At 50.7% G+C, this 14938-nt stretch overlaps 1 protein-coding gene across 4 annotated transcripts; it reads left to right on the top strand.

Moving 5' to 3' along the window:
- The first annotated feature begins 339 nt into the window (after window positions 1-339).
- On the top strand, window positions 340-14798 carry tjap1 (tight junction associated protein 1 (peripheral)). 4 transcript variants are annotated; one of them, XM_076167602.1, is made up of 8 exons: window positions 340-491; window positions 3908-3936; window positions 4074-4235; window positions 5351-5417; window positions 7990-8097; window positions 8386-8469; window positions 9573-10274; window positions 10365-14798. In XM_076167602.1, exons 1-8 carry the CDS (start codon window positions 381-383, stop codon window positions 11022-11024), a joined length of 1923 nt encoding a protein of 640 aa, XP_076023717.1. In that variant the 5' UTR covers window positions 340-380; the 3' UTR covers window positions 11025-14798. The 4 variants fall into 4 exon arrangements, with proteins under 4 accessions (XP_076023717.1, XP_076023716.1, XP_076023715.1 ...); XM_076167601.1 differs by having other exon boundaries at window positions 340-500; XM_076167600.1 differs by lacking the exon at window positions 340-491 and adding an exon at window positions 515-1529.
- Window positions 14799-14938: the final 140 nt, after the last annotated feature.

The raw sequence follows: 14938 nt of genomic DNA, 5'->3' as shown, positions 1-14938 counted from the left end.
AAGATACAAATACAGGACACAGAGACACAACTGCACACACACAGGGACACACACACTCACAGAGGGGCTTAGCATGTGTGCGTGTGTGTGTGCGCCGGCATGTTTGATGTTAATGTGGCCTGACTGAACATCCATTCATCTATTGATCTACAGAGAGAGAGAGAGAGAGAGAGAGAGAGAGAGAGAGAGAGAGAGAGAGCTGAAGGGGGGTGAGAGAGAGAGAGACACTCTGTGCGAGCGACTCCAGTTGTGGTTGAGGTGCTGTGGTGGGCAGGCGGCAGAGCGTCCAGAGGGCATCAGGTTGTCTTGCCTCATCTGTCTGGTTTCCCTCACAGGACCGGACGACAGGAAAGAAAGCAAAGCAGGAAGGAAGGCCCAGGATGACGAGCGCTGCCCCGACCAGGAAGCCGTACCGTAAGGCTCCCCCGCAGCACCGCGAGACTCGACACGCTCTGCCCGCCGCCACGCCGCCGCCAGCACCGCAGCCCGAGGTCAGTCAGGTAAAGCAGCAGCACCTAAACCCCTCTTTACCCCTCCAGCAGCACCCTGAGTCCAGGAAGAGGCCGCAGGGCGCCGGGGCGTGGCACGGCACCTCGCCGGCCACGCCTCCCCTCTCTGACACCGAGCTAGACGTCTCCAGTCTGTCCAGCCTGGAGCTCTGCATCCCAGCCTCCTCGCCGTGGCCCGCTCACTCCCAGGCCCCAGCAGAGGCCAGACCGGCACCGGACCGCAGTGGCCCGAGCCGCAGACACAATTTTGGGAATAATGAAAACCCGGCTGGAGCCGGAGATCCAGCTGCCGTCTGGGACACGAGAGGAGCCGGACCAAACTGGACAGGTCAGCTTCAGGCTGCGGTCCGGCCTCAGACCGGCCCCCCAAGCCCAACCGGTCCACCTAAGGGCATCCTGAAGCATCCCAACTTACTGGGGGTCCACCAGACCAGGGACTTCATCAGGAAGCCCAAGTCAGTGGAGCTGTTGGATGCAAAGCGTGGACCGGGTGTCACTCAGCGCAGACCCGCCCCCCGCTCTCTGGACCGCACAGGGACCTGCGCCCAAGCTGCCACCTCCCCTTCCTCCAGGAGGAGAAACCCTGAAGACTGGAACTGGAAGATGCAGCTTCTGGATGAGAAGGTTCGCTTCTCCAACTTCCTGGACGAAATCACGTGCCGGGTCATCAGCCCCGCCCGCCTCACGCTGCTGGGCAAGCAGCCGTCCAGGGGGCGGGGCAGCAAGACCAGGAGCTCCGCCCCCCGTAGTCCAGTACACACGAAGAAGGAGGTGGACCAGGAATCGGAACGGACCGGACGCTGGGACGGCTGGACTGCAGCGCTGCAGCGGCCCGCGGGTTTGGACCAGGAGGAGAGGCTGGAGCGGGAAGACCGCAGCAAGGAGGGGGCGGGGCTTAAAGAGGAAGCTGTTGGGGAAAGGGGAAGAGTTAAAAAGGTGGACTGGAAGGAAACCAAGCTGAAACCAAGCAACACTCACAGACCCTGTAACTCTGAGCCGTCTGTTCTATCCCACATGGAGGTACGTCAGCCGGGTTCAGGCTTCATCCTGGTCCTCCTCTTCCTCCCCTGTGGAGCCCCGGCAGTACAAACCTTCTTTAGCCCTATGTTTAGGCTTTAGTCAGCGCCAGAGCCAAACTAAGACCCACCTAAAAGGTTCCTGTTCTGGGACCGGTTCCATTCAGTGACCGTAGAGCCAAGGTGCCATCTAGCAGTCCGACCTGCAGAGTGGGGACCTGGACCTCTGAGTTTAAAATGCTCCGAATGGAACCAGCAGTCATTGCAGTCCCTGTAGTAGATCTGCTCTGATCTCTGTCTGGTCCAGACTCTGATGTCAGGTCCGGTCTGGGGTTCTTCAGTGTGTTGGGTTGGAAGTGTCGCAGCTTAAACAACCAAGAGCAACCACAGTGTGTTAGATCACCACAGTGTGTTAGATCACCACAGTGTGTTAGATCACCACAGTGTGTTAGATCACCACAGTGTGTTAGATCACCACAGTGTGTTAGATCACTACAGTGTGTTAGATCACTACAGTGTGTTAGATCACTACAGTGTGTTAGATCACTACAGTGTGTTAGATCACCACAGTGTGTTAGATCACTACAGTGTGTTAGATCACTACAGTGTGTTAGATCACTACAGTGTGTTAGATCACTACAGTGTGTTAGATCACTACAGTGTGTGTGTTAGATCACCACAGTGTGTGTGTTAGATCACCACAGTGTGTGTGTTAGATCACCACAGTGTGTGTGTTAGATCACCACAGTGTGTGTGTTAGATCACTACAGTGTGTGTGTTAGATCACCACAGTGTGTGTGTTAGATCACTACAGTGTGTTAGATCACCACAGTGTGTTAGATCACCACAGTGTGTGTGTTAGATCACCACAGTGTGTGTGTTAGATCACCACAGTGTGTGTGTTAGATCACTACAGTGTGTTAGATCACCACAGTGTGTTAGATCACTACAGTGTGTGTGTTAGATCACTACAGTGTGTTAGATCACCACAGTGTGTGTGTTAGATCACCACAGTGTGTGTGTTAGATCACCACAGTGTGTGTGTTAGATCACCACAGTGTGTGTGTTAGATCACCACAGTGTGTTAGATCACCACAGTGTGTGTGTTAGATCACCACAGTGTGTGTGTTAGATCACCACAGTGTGTTAGATCACCACAGTGTGTTAGATCACCACAGTGTGTGTGTTAGATCACCACAGTGTGTGTGTTAGATCACCACAGTGTGTTAGATCACCACAGTGTGTGTGTTAGATCACCACAGTGTGTTAGATCACCACAGTGTGTTAGATCACCACAGTGTGTTAGATCACCACAGTGTGTTAGATCATCACAGTGTGTTAGATCACCACAGTGTGTTAGATCACCACAGTGTGTTAGATCACCACAGTGTGTTAGATCACCACAGTGTGTTAGATCACCACAGTGTGTTAGATCACCACAGTGTGTTAGATCACCACAGTGTGTGTGTTAGATCACCACAGTGTGTTAGATCACCACAGTGTGTTAGATCACCACAGTGTGTTAGATCACCACAGTGTGTTAGATCACCACAGTGTGTTAGATCACCACAGTGTGTTAGATCACTACAGTGTGTTAGATCACCACAGTGTGTGTGTTAGATCACCACAGTGTGTGTGTTAGATCACCACAGTGTGTTAGATCACTACAGTGTGTTAGATCACCACAGTGTGTTAGATCACTACAGTGTGTTAGATCATCACAGTGTGTTAGATCAGGGGTTTGGTTCACCCATGTAGGAAAGGTGTTACCATGGCAACCTCGCCCTATTCCTGTTGGGCTCAGGGCTCACTCTCACAAGCAGACCGAAGTACTGATGATGATCCTGTTACCGTGGTGATAGGTGGACATATTAAGACAATTATGACAATCAAGAGGTTTAGGTTGAGATCATCTGTATGTTCAGGGTGAAGCCTCCAGCTGATTGGCCCTTTAGCTGCTCCAATCACAACACAGCTCTCATTGATTTTACCACTCTGTGGATTGATGTCAGCTTCAAGTGGATCCATGGTGTAAAACCCTGCTGCATGCTGGGAGGGAGAGCAGAACCTGATGGAGCTGTGTGTTTCCATACAGGGCTTAACCCAAGCACCTGTCAATCAAACAGGACAGAGAGGAAGAGGACAGAGATCACACACACACACACAGACGCACACACAGAGACAGACGCACACAGACAGACACACGCAGACGCACACGCACACACACACACAGACGCACACACACACACACACACACACACACACACACACACACACACACACACACACACACACACACACACACACACACACAGAGTCCTGTCAGATGCTGTCCCTTGTCCGTGTCAGTGTGTGTTGATTGCTCTTCTTCTTGTGTTTCAGGAGGCGTTATCCGACCCTGACAGGATCAGGTGAGAGAAAGCTTCTATATGATATTTAGTTTGAATGATTCCAGGCCCCTCCCACAGCAGCAGACTGCAGCTCTCTGATTGGACGTTTCCTTCCTCGTCTTTGTTGGCTCAGTTGTTTCCTCTCTCTCCTCCCTCAGAATCCTCCAGCAGCAGAATGAGGACCTGCGGCGCCGTCTCTCTCTCTCCACCCACAAGATCGAGGCCATGGAGGCGGAGTTCGATGGCAACCGTCACTACATGGAGGCGGAGCTCAGCCGAACCCGAGACGACCTGGACAAGATGAGGGACAAGTTCCGCAGGTGAAGATGAGCACGAGTCCATCAAAGTGTTTGTAGCTTTGAGTCTGCAGATTTGAAAGGAAGTCAGAGGTGAATTGTGGGCGTGTCCATGAAGTGATGTCATGTGAACACGTCTGTTTCCATGCCGCTCACTCTGCAGATCCAGGGGAGGATTCTCTGGGTATATTGAGTTTATTTATTTATTCAGTCTGTATCATCGTTAGGCGCTGCATCATAAACCGTCTGCCCGCAGGAAAGGGGGCGTCGCTCCGCCCCTCAGGACCGCCAGGAAGTTCAGAGAAATCCCTCTGTGCTCTTTCATGCAGAGCGGATCAAAGCTCTGGCCTGTCCACCTCACACCAACACGTGTCCTCGTTATCTGGAGGCTGTCTGCACCGCGATAGATCTGTCTGTCACCCTGCGGCGCTCCGTCCTTCCTCCATCAGAAGGTTTCATTCTCTGTGTTTAGTGTAATCTGGAGCCTTTAAGGTGGAGGCAGCGCTGTGTGTGCAGAGGGGAAACACTTGAAAAGCAGCGGCGTGATGCCTGTTGACCTTTACGGCTGAATGAGGTCAGTCTGTCAGGAGATCAGCTGTGAGGCTGCAGCTTAACAAGCAGAGAAGAAGAAAAATGCTCTGCTGAAGTGAGAAGCTGCAGAGCCGGAGCTGCAGCAGGAGACACAAAGACTCTTAATGTGAAGGGAGAGACGAACACACACACACACACACACACACACACACACACACAGCGCGTCCTACATCCATACCTAATGAAGCAGATCAAAGACAGAGACCTAATGACGGTCCGGCTCCTCCTCCTGCAGCTCTCTGCTTCCTGTGAGCTCCAGCTTCTTTTCTCTTGTTATCACACAGAAGAAGTTGTTTGTCTTTCCTGTGTCTGATGTACAACAGAGATGTCACCGTATTATGATGTCATGATATCATCACTCATCCTTCTGTGACTCTGAAATGTTTCATTACAGCGATTTGACCCAAATATAAAGATTTACAGGGAAACATCAGAGTTAGCTTTGGTCCAACCAATCTGATCGTCTGAATCTCTCTCTGTCTGTCTGTCTGTCTGTCTGTCTGTCTGTCTGTCTGTCCCTCTCTCCCTCTCTCCCTCTCTCTCTCCAGACTCCAGAACAGTTACACGGCATCACAGAGAACCAATCAGGATCTGGAGGAGAAACTCCACGCTCTGGTAACCTTTGACCTTTGATTGCTATGTATCCCTTTGTTAAAGGTCATGACTGATGATGTTAGAAACTTTGCTCCTGAGAAAACCTTCATTTGGTGTAGAAATGTTCCTTCAGCAAACTCAACAAGCTGAGGAACCTCACTGCCCAGGTCACTCATGTTGCTATGGTTACAGTGGTCACCCTGTTATCCTGTTCAGTATCAGTTCATTAAAATGGTGTGTGTGTGTGTGTGTGTGTGTGTGTGTGTGTGTGTGTGTGTGTGTGTGTGTGTGTGTGTGTGTGTGTGTGTGTGTGTGTGTGTGTTTAATAATTGATGACCTTCCCCCTGTGTGCATGTACAGCACATGTATGTTGCACGTGTACATTGTGGGTTCCTTAATTAATAATGAAGGGTTCAGGATGTGTGTGTGTACGGGTGTGTTTGTGTGTGTGTGTTCCTGGAGCTCATTGATCTCGTCCAGCCGATCTCGAACCAATCAATGAACAAATGAAAACACACTCTGCGGCTCAGGGGCTGTTTAATGATTAACTGTAAATAAGTGAGGTTGACTGACAGGCGGCTGCAGCGAGGGATGGTGTTGCGTCACAGGAGGTCGAAGGTCAGCTGTGCCTGTGGGTTTATTTCAGATCTGCCTGCTGTTTGTTGTACAGCAGGAAGGGAGAAGAACATGTGAGCGAGTCGGTGACATGAAGCTGCAGTGAACTCCTCACGCCACTTCCTGTTATTGATAATGACTTCCTGTCAATATGGCTTTGTTACTTTGATCTGTTCACTCACCCATTACTTTTCTAACTCTAATGTGATCGTGACCGTTTATGACACACTCTCACACACACACTCTCACACACACACTCTCACACACACACTCACACACTCACACACTCATACACACTCTTCACATTATCACCTGGTGTGGCTTTAGAGCATCAACACAACTATAAATATGAGCTGAACACATCAAACTGGAGGAGGCGTCTTGATTCCCGTGGGCTGTAAAAATAATTGAACTGTTTGATTATTGATGAATTGTTTAGTTGAGATGTTAGAGAGGTGATGTCAGCAGCAGCGGTGGACGCTCTATTTTCTCTTCCTGTTGTCTCTTCCTGTCCTCTGCTGCGATGCTCTAACCAGCTCTCACATCTCTTTCTCCCTCTCTGCTCTCATGCTGCTCTCTGACGGATTGACTCACCTTCACCTTCATCACCTTCACCTTCATCGTCTTCATCAGGCTGCCGTCAGTCAGACATGGGTCCATGCAGTTGCGTTTTCACTCTTTTTCTTCCTCATGTCCCTCCTCCTCCTCCTCCTCCAGCTCATTTCTCCCTGTCTGTCCGTCTCTTGTTGTTCTTATGTTGAGTTCTGCTTGCATGTAGCTTTGTTTGTTTGTAGATTTCTGAGCTGCAGCTGGACTGAAGCGAGGTCACTGCCATCATTCCTCTCAGGACCTTCAGTTAGTTAATAATGCAGTGGACTTCACTCTGCTGAGTCGTCTTAGCGCCTCTGTGTGTGTGTGTGTGTGTGTGTGTGTCTTTGTCTCTGTAATCACAATCACAACCAGAAACAGGAAACGCGAAACTTTCTCTTTAGGAGGGCGGAACTCTGTGTGCCTTCGTCCCAACTCTGTTATCAATGCAGAGTTTCCCTCTCGTGTCCCTGCACGGAGCTCAGACTGTAAACTGAGACAGAAATGCAGCCGCCCTCATTTCCCCCCAGCCACAAGCCGCCATTTTCTCAGTGAAGCGTCTCAGCGTCTCCCCTTGACACAAATTTGCTTGTGCGCACAAATTCAGGAGACATTTCAAATTGATCCTCAGCCACCAGACGTCTGCGGCTAATGAGCTTACATGCTATATCGGCTAATATCTAACTTGCTAGCTAGAGCGAAGCCGTCGTTGTTGATATTAACTTATCAACTTTCAAGGTCCTGATCTGTCTGTGAGGAAAGATGTGTTCATGGCTGCAGTAATGTAAACTCTCCTAGCAGATTTGTTGATTTATTTTTACGTGTTTAGTTCCTGTTAGCTGCTCTTGCTAATGTTAGCTGATGTTGATTGTCACTAGCTGGCTTCTGCTTTAGCCTCTGTTGTTTTTTGAAGAATTTTAAACACGATGGTTTAAAATGTTTCAACTTTGAATTGAAACAAGTGATGTTTCCCCGACAGCAGCAGCCATGGCGACAACATCCCATAATGCATTGGATAGGTGCTGCTGGCTAATGTAGCATTCAAATTATATGGGAAAATGGTAACCATAGTAATTAAAAAAATTCTGATTAAGTTTATTGACAACCAAAGTCAGATTCTTTGATTTGTTAACATGAAGGATTTTTGATTTGTGTGTGTGACCTCAGACTTTAAGGTCTGGATGGACTTCTTTATCCACATGAACGTAAACATGAACACGTAGTCTAACCCCAACACAACATGTTTGTGTTGATGTTTACATTTTCGTGGTAGTTCCCACATGATCTGAATGTGCAGGGAAAGCCCCGCCCACTCTCATTGCAGGATCTTGATTGGTCATTGCTTTTGCCACACTAATGCCTCACCTCCGCCCCTCCCCCTCCCCCACAGCTACGCAAGGTGGAGAGGGACAAGAAGACCATGGACCAGGAGATCGTCGAGCTGACCAACAAGCTGCTGGACGCAAAGAACACCATCGACCATCTGGAAGAGCTCAATGTAGGTGACCTCACTGTGACCTCTGTGTGACCTCACTGTGACCTCACCTAGAGACTAAGATGATTATTTGATTGTTTTCGTGTTTGTGCTTTGTGTGAGTCGGGTAATGATGCAACAAAGTAGTCATTCTAATAGATGGAGAAAAAGTCCAAACAAACAATACGTTGTGTTTACACAGTGAGCTCAGTCTAACTCTTATGAAGGCTGAGACCCAGCATGGTGACGGGGTCAGAGGTTAAAGTCTCTCTCACTCTCTCCCTCTCCCTCTCTCTCCCTCCTCTTCTTCAGGAGCGTTACAGGCAGGACTGTAACTTGGCCGTTCAGCTGCTTAAGTGTAACAAATCACATTTCAGGAACCACAAGTTTGCTGATGTAAGTATCACCATGGTTACAGCTTTTGTTTACCCTGAACAGACTCGGATGATTCAGCTCACCTTAACATCATGATCCTAGTTTGCCTCAGTGTGCGTTCCTGATGGGAGGAGTCACGTTTATGTGGAATCCTGTCGTGGTCAATGTGCTCGCTCACATCCTGAAAAATAAATCTAGATAGATATAGATCATCTCTACAAATAGAAAACAACCCAAAACTGGAAGAGAAAGGGGACTTCCGGGTTCCCTGAGCTAAAGAGCATCACTCAGACTGATGAGGCTCCTTAAGCTCTCATCACCCAGACAACCATCTTCACATTACTGACTTCACATTCAGACGCTCTGTAATCTTCATGACATCGCTCTTTGTTTAGTTTTGTGGCAGAGTAACAATAAAATCATCTCCTAAAGTCTGAATGGCCTCCAAGCTCCATCTCGCATGAAGCAGCAGCTCCACCTCTCAGCTTCATTCAGCTCAGAATGATGAAGGTGAGGGAGGCCACAGCCAGCTGAGGGAGGAAGTCGCCATGGTTACAGTCAAACAACAGAGAGGCTGTTACTGTTCTTCCTCTCACTACTGCTGATTACGCAATCAACACTGTGAAGGCTCTTTAGGTTCAAGCCCGACTCAGCAGTTTTATATTGTGATGATGATGAAGAGAGAGAGTTTGGTCTTCGTCTGTTCACAATCTAACAGTCAGATTGTTTGGTGAACACATTCACACTCCCCAGTGGACGAACCTCACATGAACATGTTGTGACTGCGATCGGATCAGAACCAACAAAACCAGAACTGAGGGGAAATGGAACCAGATGAGAGTGCAGAAGCTCGGTCTGCTACTTTAATAGAGAGGGGAGACGGGTAATGGCATTGTGTGTGTGTGTGTTTGTGTGTGTGTGTCTGTGTGTGTGTGTGTGTGTGTGTGTGGCTGATGTATCTCCCAGCGTTGTGATGGTTCCATTAGCTCCATTAGAGTTTATAGAGAGTCTATCTGCTGTTCCAGGCTCAGCTCTGATTGGCTCCATGCTTTTTCCTGGAAACACTTTCACACATCTGCTGTGTGTGTGTGTGTGTGTGTGTGTGCGCTCTGTCTCTCCTCCAGCTGCCCTACGAGCTGCAGGACATGCTGAACAAGCACATGAAGAGCAGTCTGCCGGAGCGTGGCCCCGCCTCCCCGGGCTCCCAGGACTCTGACACCCTCAGCCTGACGCCGGCGGATGTCGTGCCCACCTCCGTCATCGCCCGAGTCCTGGAGAAACCCGAGCCGCTGGTCCTAAACTCCGCCCAGTCCAGCAGCTGTAGCCGCCCCGTCGCCGAAGACGTCTTCGTGCACGTGGACATGACGGGACCCGGGACAGGCGAGAGGCGCGGCAGGGAGACGGGCGGAGGCCGGGACCTGGGCCAGCAGAACGGATCGTGTCGCAGCCAGAACAGCCTGGACGGCCAGTCGGGCGGAGAGGAGGCAGGAGGGGCGCCGTCCTTTGAGAAGCTGAACCCCTACCCGGCGCCACCGCCGCCACACCCCCTCTACCCAGGACGCAAAGTCATCGAGTTTACGTCAGACGATAAAGTGAAGATCCCAAAGAACAGCCCGCTGCCCAACTGCACCTACGCCACCCGGCAGGCCATCTCCCTCAGCCTGGTGCAGAACGAGGACGAGAGGCTCGCGCCCGGCAGCCCCGCCTCCTCCTCCTCTGGTGGCTGCGGAGGAGGCGGGGTGAACCCGCACACGCCGCCCTCACAGCGGGAGGCCACCAGCGAGCCGTTGTCCAGCCAGTCCAGCCCGTTCAGCAGCCCCCCACAGGTAGGTCCGCCTCAGAGACCCCCTTCACATTCACACCACTCCTCCCACAAGGCCTTTGTAGAATTTCTAAATGTGATCAAACTCCTGCAGGCCCCCAGCGTGCTGGCGAGCTCCGGCAGCTCGGAGGAAGACCTGCTGGCCAGCTGGCAGCGGATGTTCGTGGAGAAGATGGCGCCGGCGTGTGACACGTCGCTGGTCAGCCGCACCTCCTTCAGCAGCCAGACGGTCCAGGATCTCCAGAGGCGGCGGCAGGTCCCGGGGGGCGGGGGCTCCTTGTCTTCTGATCGCCATCGGGCGGCGTACTCTGACGGGGAGGAGGGCTCGTCGGCGCGGAGCTGGACGCCGAGCCGTGGCTCCAGCCTGGACACGGACACGGACACCGAGCCCCGCACCAGCAGGGGGCGCTACAGCGGCGACGGCGGCAGCTCCATCGAGGAGGGCGAGAGGCTGCTGATGAACCTGGATGATGACGGCGCCAGCGGGGACACTGCCGTTACCATGGCAACCAGCCCCGCCGCCACTCGCAGGAAGGAGTTCGCGGAGGAGGAGGCGGAGAGCTCGACCGAGGAGAGAGACGTCCTCCCTCAGGACCTGCCCGTCATCTCACCACGCCTCGACTTTGACCCCGCTGCCGCCGCCGCCGCCGCCGCGCAGCGCCCTCAGAAGAGCCCGAAGCGGATGGGCGTGCATCACCTGCACCGCAAGGACAGCCTGACCCGAGCTCAGGAGCAAGGCACGCTACTGGACTGACACCCGCTCTCTCTCTCTCTCTGAGCTCACCTCGCTCGCCCCGCCTCAGCCACACCCACCGGCCACTGTGCTCTGTCAGTTACTGTCTGTTTCTATGACAACTAAGAATATAGCCATACTCCACCGTATGCTGCCGAGATCGCCCACTGACCTGTGTGTGTGTGTGTGTGTGTGTGTGTGTGTGTGTGTGTGTGTGTGTGTGTGTGTGTGTGTGTGTGTGTGTGTGTGTGTGTGTGTGTGTGTGCTCAAACAGAATGGCTGCCCTTGCCTTGTTTCCTTCTATTTCCTGTCCAGGAGCATTTTGTTTTTAAACGAACATGAGACAAACTCACACACGCCTCGTTTCCACACGGAACTGGTTCCATTCTGGTTCATGAACCTGATGTTGAACCACTCTGAGTTTTTCCATCAATAATACAGAGGTGGAATGACATCATGAGCTGAGGGAAGGTGGTGACATCATGAGCTGAGGGAAGGTGGTGACATCATGTGTTTTTGTTTCTTGGTTTGTCGTTGAGCAGCTGCTGTTGGTGAGTAACGTCAGAGGGGCGGAGCCAAGCCCGCACTGCTTTGGCGTTAAAGAGGAGAGGAACTCCCGGTGCCTCTCAGTCATGAAGGTCGTCTCTTTCTCTGTCTGTTGATATTTCATCGTTTGCATTGATTTCTCTGAATCACTCTTTTTTATTTTGTGCGTCTTCATCATGGCAGAGATGAAGCCCCTCCCCCCCCGTAACCACGCCCACAGTGTCTGTGTCAGAGCGTAACCATGACGATTTATATTGTATGTTAAGATCGTGGTCCTTCTTCTGGTCCTTGGTTATGAAATTTGAAATATTAATCATGTTAAGAAATAACGATTGTTTAGTTTGGTTTTGATTTGTTTTTGTTGTTTTGATCTTAAACAAGGAGAAAACCTGAGAAACTGGGATTTAAACAGAAGATGAAGCAACATGAATGAATCAAAGTTAGGATCATTACACTCAGCCTCAGTGAGTCAGACTGAGCTGACTGAGTCTGTATTCTCTAGAACCTGAGAGAGGAGAAGAGATGAAGAGATGTGATGACCTGACGCACACACGACTCTCAGTCCCAATGACATCTTTACTTTCATTGGCGAGTAAAGGTAGAAACAAACCCCGCCCCCTCAGGTGTTCTCCATGTTGTCCATGTGTGAAAGGTTCTGCTCATGTTTCTGTGTTCTGCCTGTGCGGTGCTGCAGCTCTGATCGGGTCATCGAGGGCCACTGACCACTGATTGATTAACTCCTCCCACAGTCCACTGGGTTGGACCTGATTGTAGGGAGGTCCTGGTCCTTAGGGGGTCCCTGAGGACCCAGCGCCCCCTTGTGTTCATGTTGGGCTGATGACACAAGTTTGGTTTCCATGTTTTCACAAGAAGCGCTGGTTCCCCCCGGGTCTGGAGCGCTGTGGGCTTTGATCTGGGCCCAGCAGACTCAGGTGGTCCTGGTTCAGTCAGTCAGTGTGTTTACATGCACTCACTTCACTCCTCTTCTCAAAGCTTAGATTGAACTCGGTGAATCAGCTGGGTGGAGGCGTCTCTCACGTCCTCGTCTCTCACGTCCTCGTCTCACCCGCTGGACTCTCCTGTCTCTCACGTCTGTTGGAATCACAGAAAACCCTATAAACTATAAACAATGTAGTGAAACCGGAGCGATGCTGCGAGTAAACGTAGTGACTGAGCCTGAAGCTGTGTGTTCACAGGCTGATCACTCTTATGTCCTGTAGAGGGCAGCAGGTGGAGCCCATGACTCAGCATGGAGCAGCTGGAGACCTTCCACTTCACTAGATGGCGCCCTGTTTCCATGGATACCAAAGAGAACAGGTTCCAGAACCAGAAGGTTTTGGGTCCGACCTGCAGCAGAGAGATGAACTGAGAGAAGATGAATGAAGTGATGAAGCTTCAGGGGCTGAAGCTGATCAGGGCCCTGCTGGAGAGTCGCTGAGTCCCAGGCCGCCGCTCCATGGAGCTTTGTTTGTTGTCGGTGCTGTCAGAGTGCATGCTGGGACACAGAACACGGCCAGCAGGCCACTCAACTCGTTTGAATCCAGATGGTCTTCCACTCCAACTCCTCCTGGACCAGAACCTCTCAGAACCTCTCTGTGCAGGAGAGACGAATGACTCAGCATGTTGCTAAGCTAAGCTGAGCTAAACTCATGCTGGACACGCTGGGTGAACACATGAAGAAGAGCAAGGAACAACATGGAGGACGAACATGAACGAGTCCATCCAAACAGCTGAGCCTTAAAGTGCTGCTGCTGTTTTCTCTCAATTATTTAAAAGCCTTTTTCCTCTCAAGCTAAAACTAAAACCTCCCTAATCTCTCTCTCTCTCTCTCTCACACACACACACACACCCCCACACACACACACACACACACACACACACACGTGTAACTATTAGCAGAACGGACGTCTGCAGCTAAATAATTTAGCTTCTTACAGTCAAAAAGGCGCTAATACGCTAAAAGATGGACGACATGTAGAGTTTAATATTTCATACACACCTGTGTGTGTGTGTGTGTGTGTGTATAAATAGACTACATCTGGACTCCTGCATCTTTCATGAATCTTCCTCATGAATATAATTGGAGACGTGGACTCATCCCGGCTGAGGTCACCTTCTTCCTCCTCCTCCTCCTCTTCTTTCTTTTCTCCTCTTCAAGTCATTCTTTGTCCTCTGCCTCTTCTCATCCTCCTCTCCTGGTTTCCTCCTCTTCTTCATCCTTCATCCCATCTTTGTCTTCGTTCTTCATCTTCCTCATCCTCTCTGTCTCCTTTATGTCCTCTTCCTGTAGTGTGTGTGTGTGTGTGTTACATCTTTCTCCTCATAATTGATCATAAAAACTTCATCTTTCTCGTAAATTGATTCAGAAAACTAAAGACAACGAATCTGAACAAAGAGATGAAAACACTTTGATCAGTTTGTACAAAGAGCAACTGATTGTTCCATCAGGCTCAGTCAGACTCAGTCAGACTGCAGGACTGAACCTGATCCAGGGGTCCACATAGGGTTGCCCTAGTTACACATGTAGCCCCATAGCAACCACCCACAAGACCAAAGACACCTCCCTGGCAACCACCCCAAACGCTGTAGAAACCACATTAGCAACCACCCAGAGCAAGTTAGCGTCCTAGAAACGTCCCTCACAACCGGCGGTGACGCCATGACAACAGGAAGTACAGGCTGGTTGTTCTGTGTCCCAGCAGGCTTTCAGTCTGGAGAGTCTCCGTCTGTCAGAGCCGACATGCAGAGACACATCACAGCTTTAACACCAGGTCCTGCTGATCCAGGTCCTGCTGATCCAGGTCCTGCTGATCCAGGTCCTGCTGATCCAGGTCCAGGTCCTCTCTCATTGGACACCCTCCTGATCTCTTTCCATTGAGGTCATTTCAAGGACTTCATGCAGATGTAAACATGTCGATCCTCCAGCGTTGCCATGGGAGACGTCAGCGGCCTGATATTGTGAGTCGGGGAGATGGTTGTTGTTCAGTGACAGGTGTGTTGACCTCTGACCCCGGCCCGGTGCTTCTTGTGTTCACACGGACGTTTCTGTGACTTCTCCGGCGTTTTCAGTTCGGGGTTCTCCTGGTGTCTTCTTTCTTTCTTTGTTCCACTTCCTGTTGGAGAATAAAAAGTTTAAAAGGATGAAAAAAAAAATCAACAAAAAAGACTGTTAAAGCTCTACTAATGATTTTATTTTCGGAATTTGTAAACCGATGTATATTTTAAAAGAAATAAAATATTTTAAATGTATGAGCGTGACTTTAATGGAGGCGGAGCTTCGACCTGTCGCTTTGAGGAGGAACGATACGCCAGAGCCACCGTAACCTGAACACACACACACACACACACACACACACACACACACACACACACACACACACACACACACA

Source organism: Genypterus blacodes, unplaced genomic scaffold, assembly GCF_046128005.1.
Source record: "Genypterus blacodes isolate CSIRO-AG114 ecotype Tasmania unplaced genomic scaffold, CSIRO-AGI_Gbla_v1 ptg000164l_1, whole genome shotgun sequence".
NCBI lineage: Eukaryota > Metazoa > Chordata > Actinopteri > Ophidiiformes > Ophidiidae > Genypterus > Genypterus blacodes.
This window is presented reverse-complemented; position numbering and strand designations above follow the sequence as displayed.

Bases quoted from the DNA above. Each gene is read 5' to 3' on its own strand.
- tjap1 (XM_076167599.1), top strand. From the start codon at position 3,443: ATGTTCAGGGTGAAGCCTCCAGCTGATTGGCCCTTTAGCTGCTCCAAT. The intron at 8,098-8,385 runs GTAGGTGACCTC...CCTCTTCTTCAG, and splicing joins ACCATCTGGAAGAGCTCAAT to GAGCGTTACAGGCAGGACTG. The intron at 8,470-9,572 runs GTAAGTATCACC...TCTCTCCTCCAG, and splicing joins GGAACCACAAGTTTGCTGAT to CTGCCCTACGAGCTGCAGGA.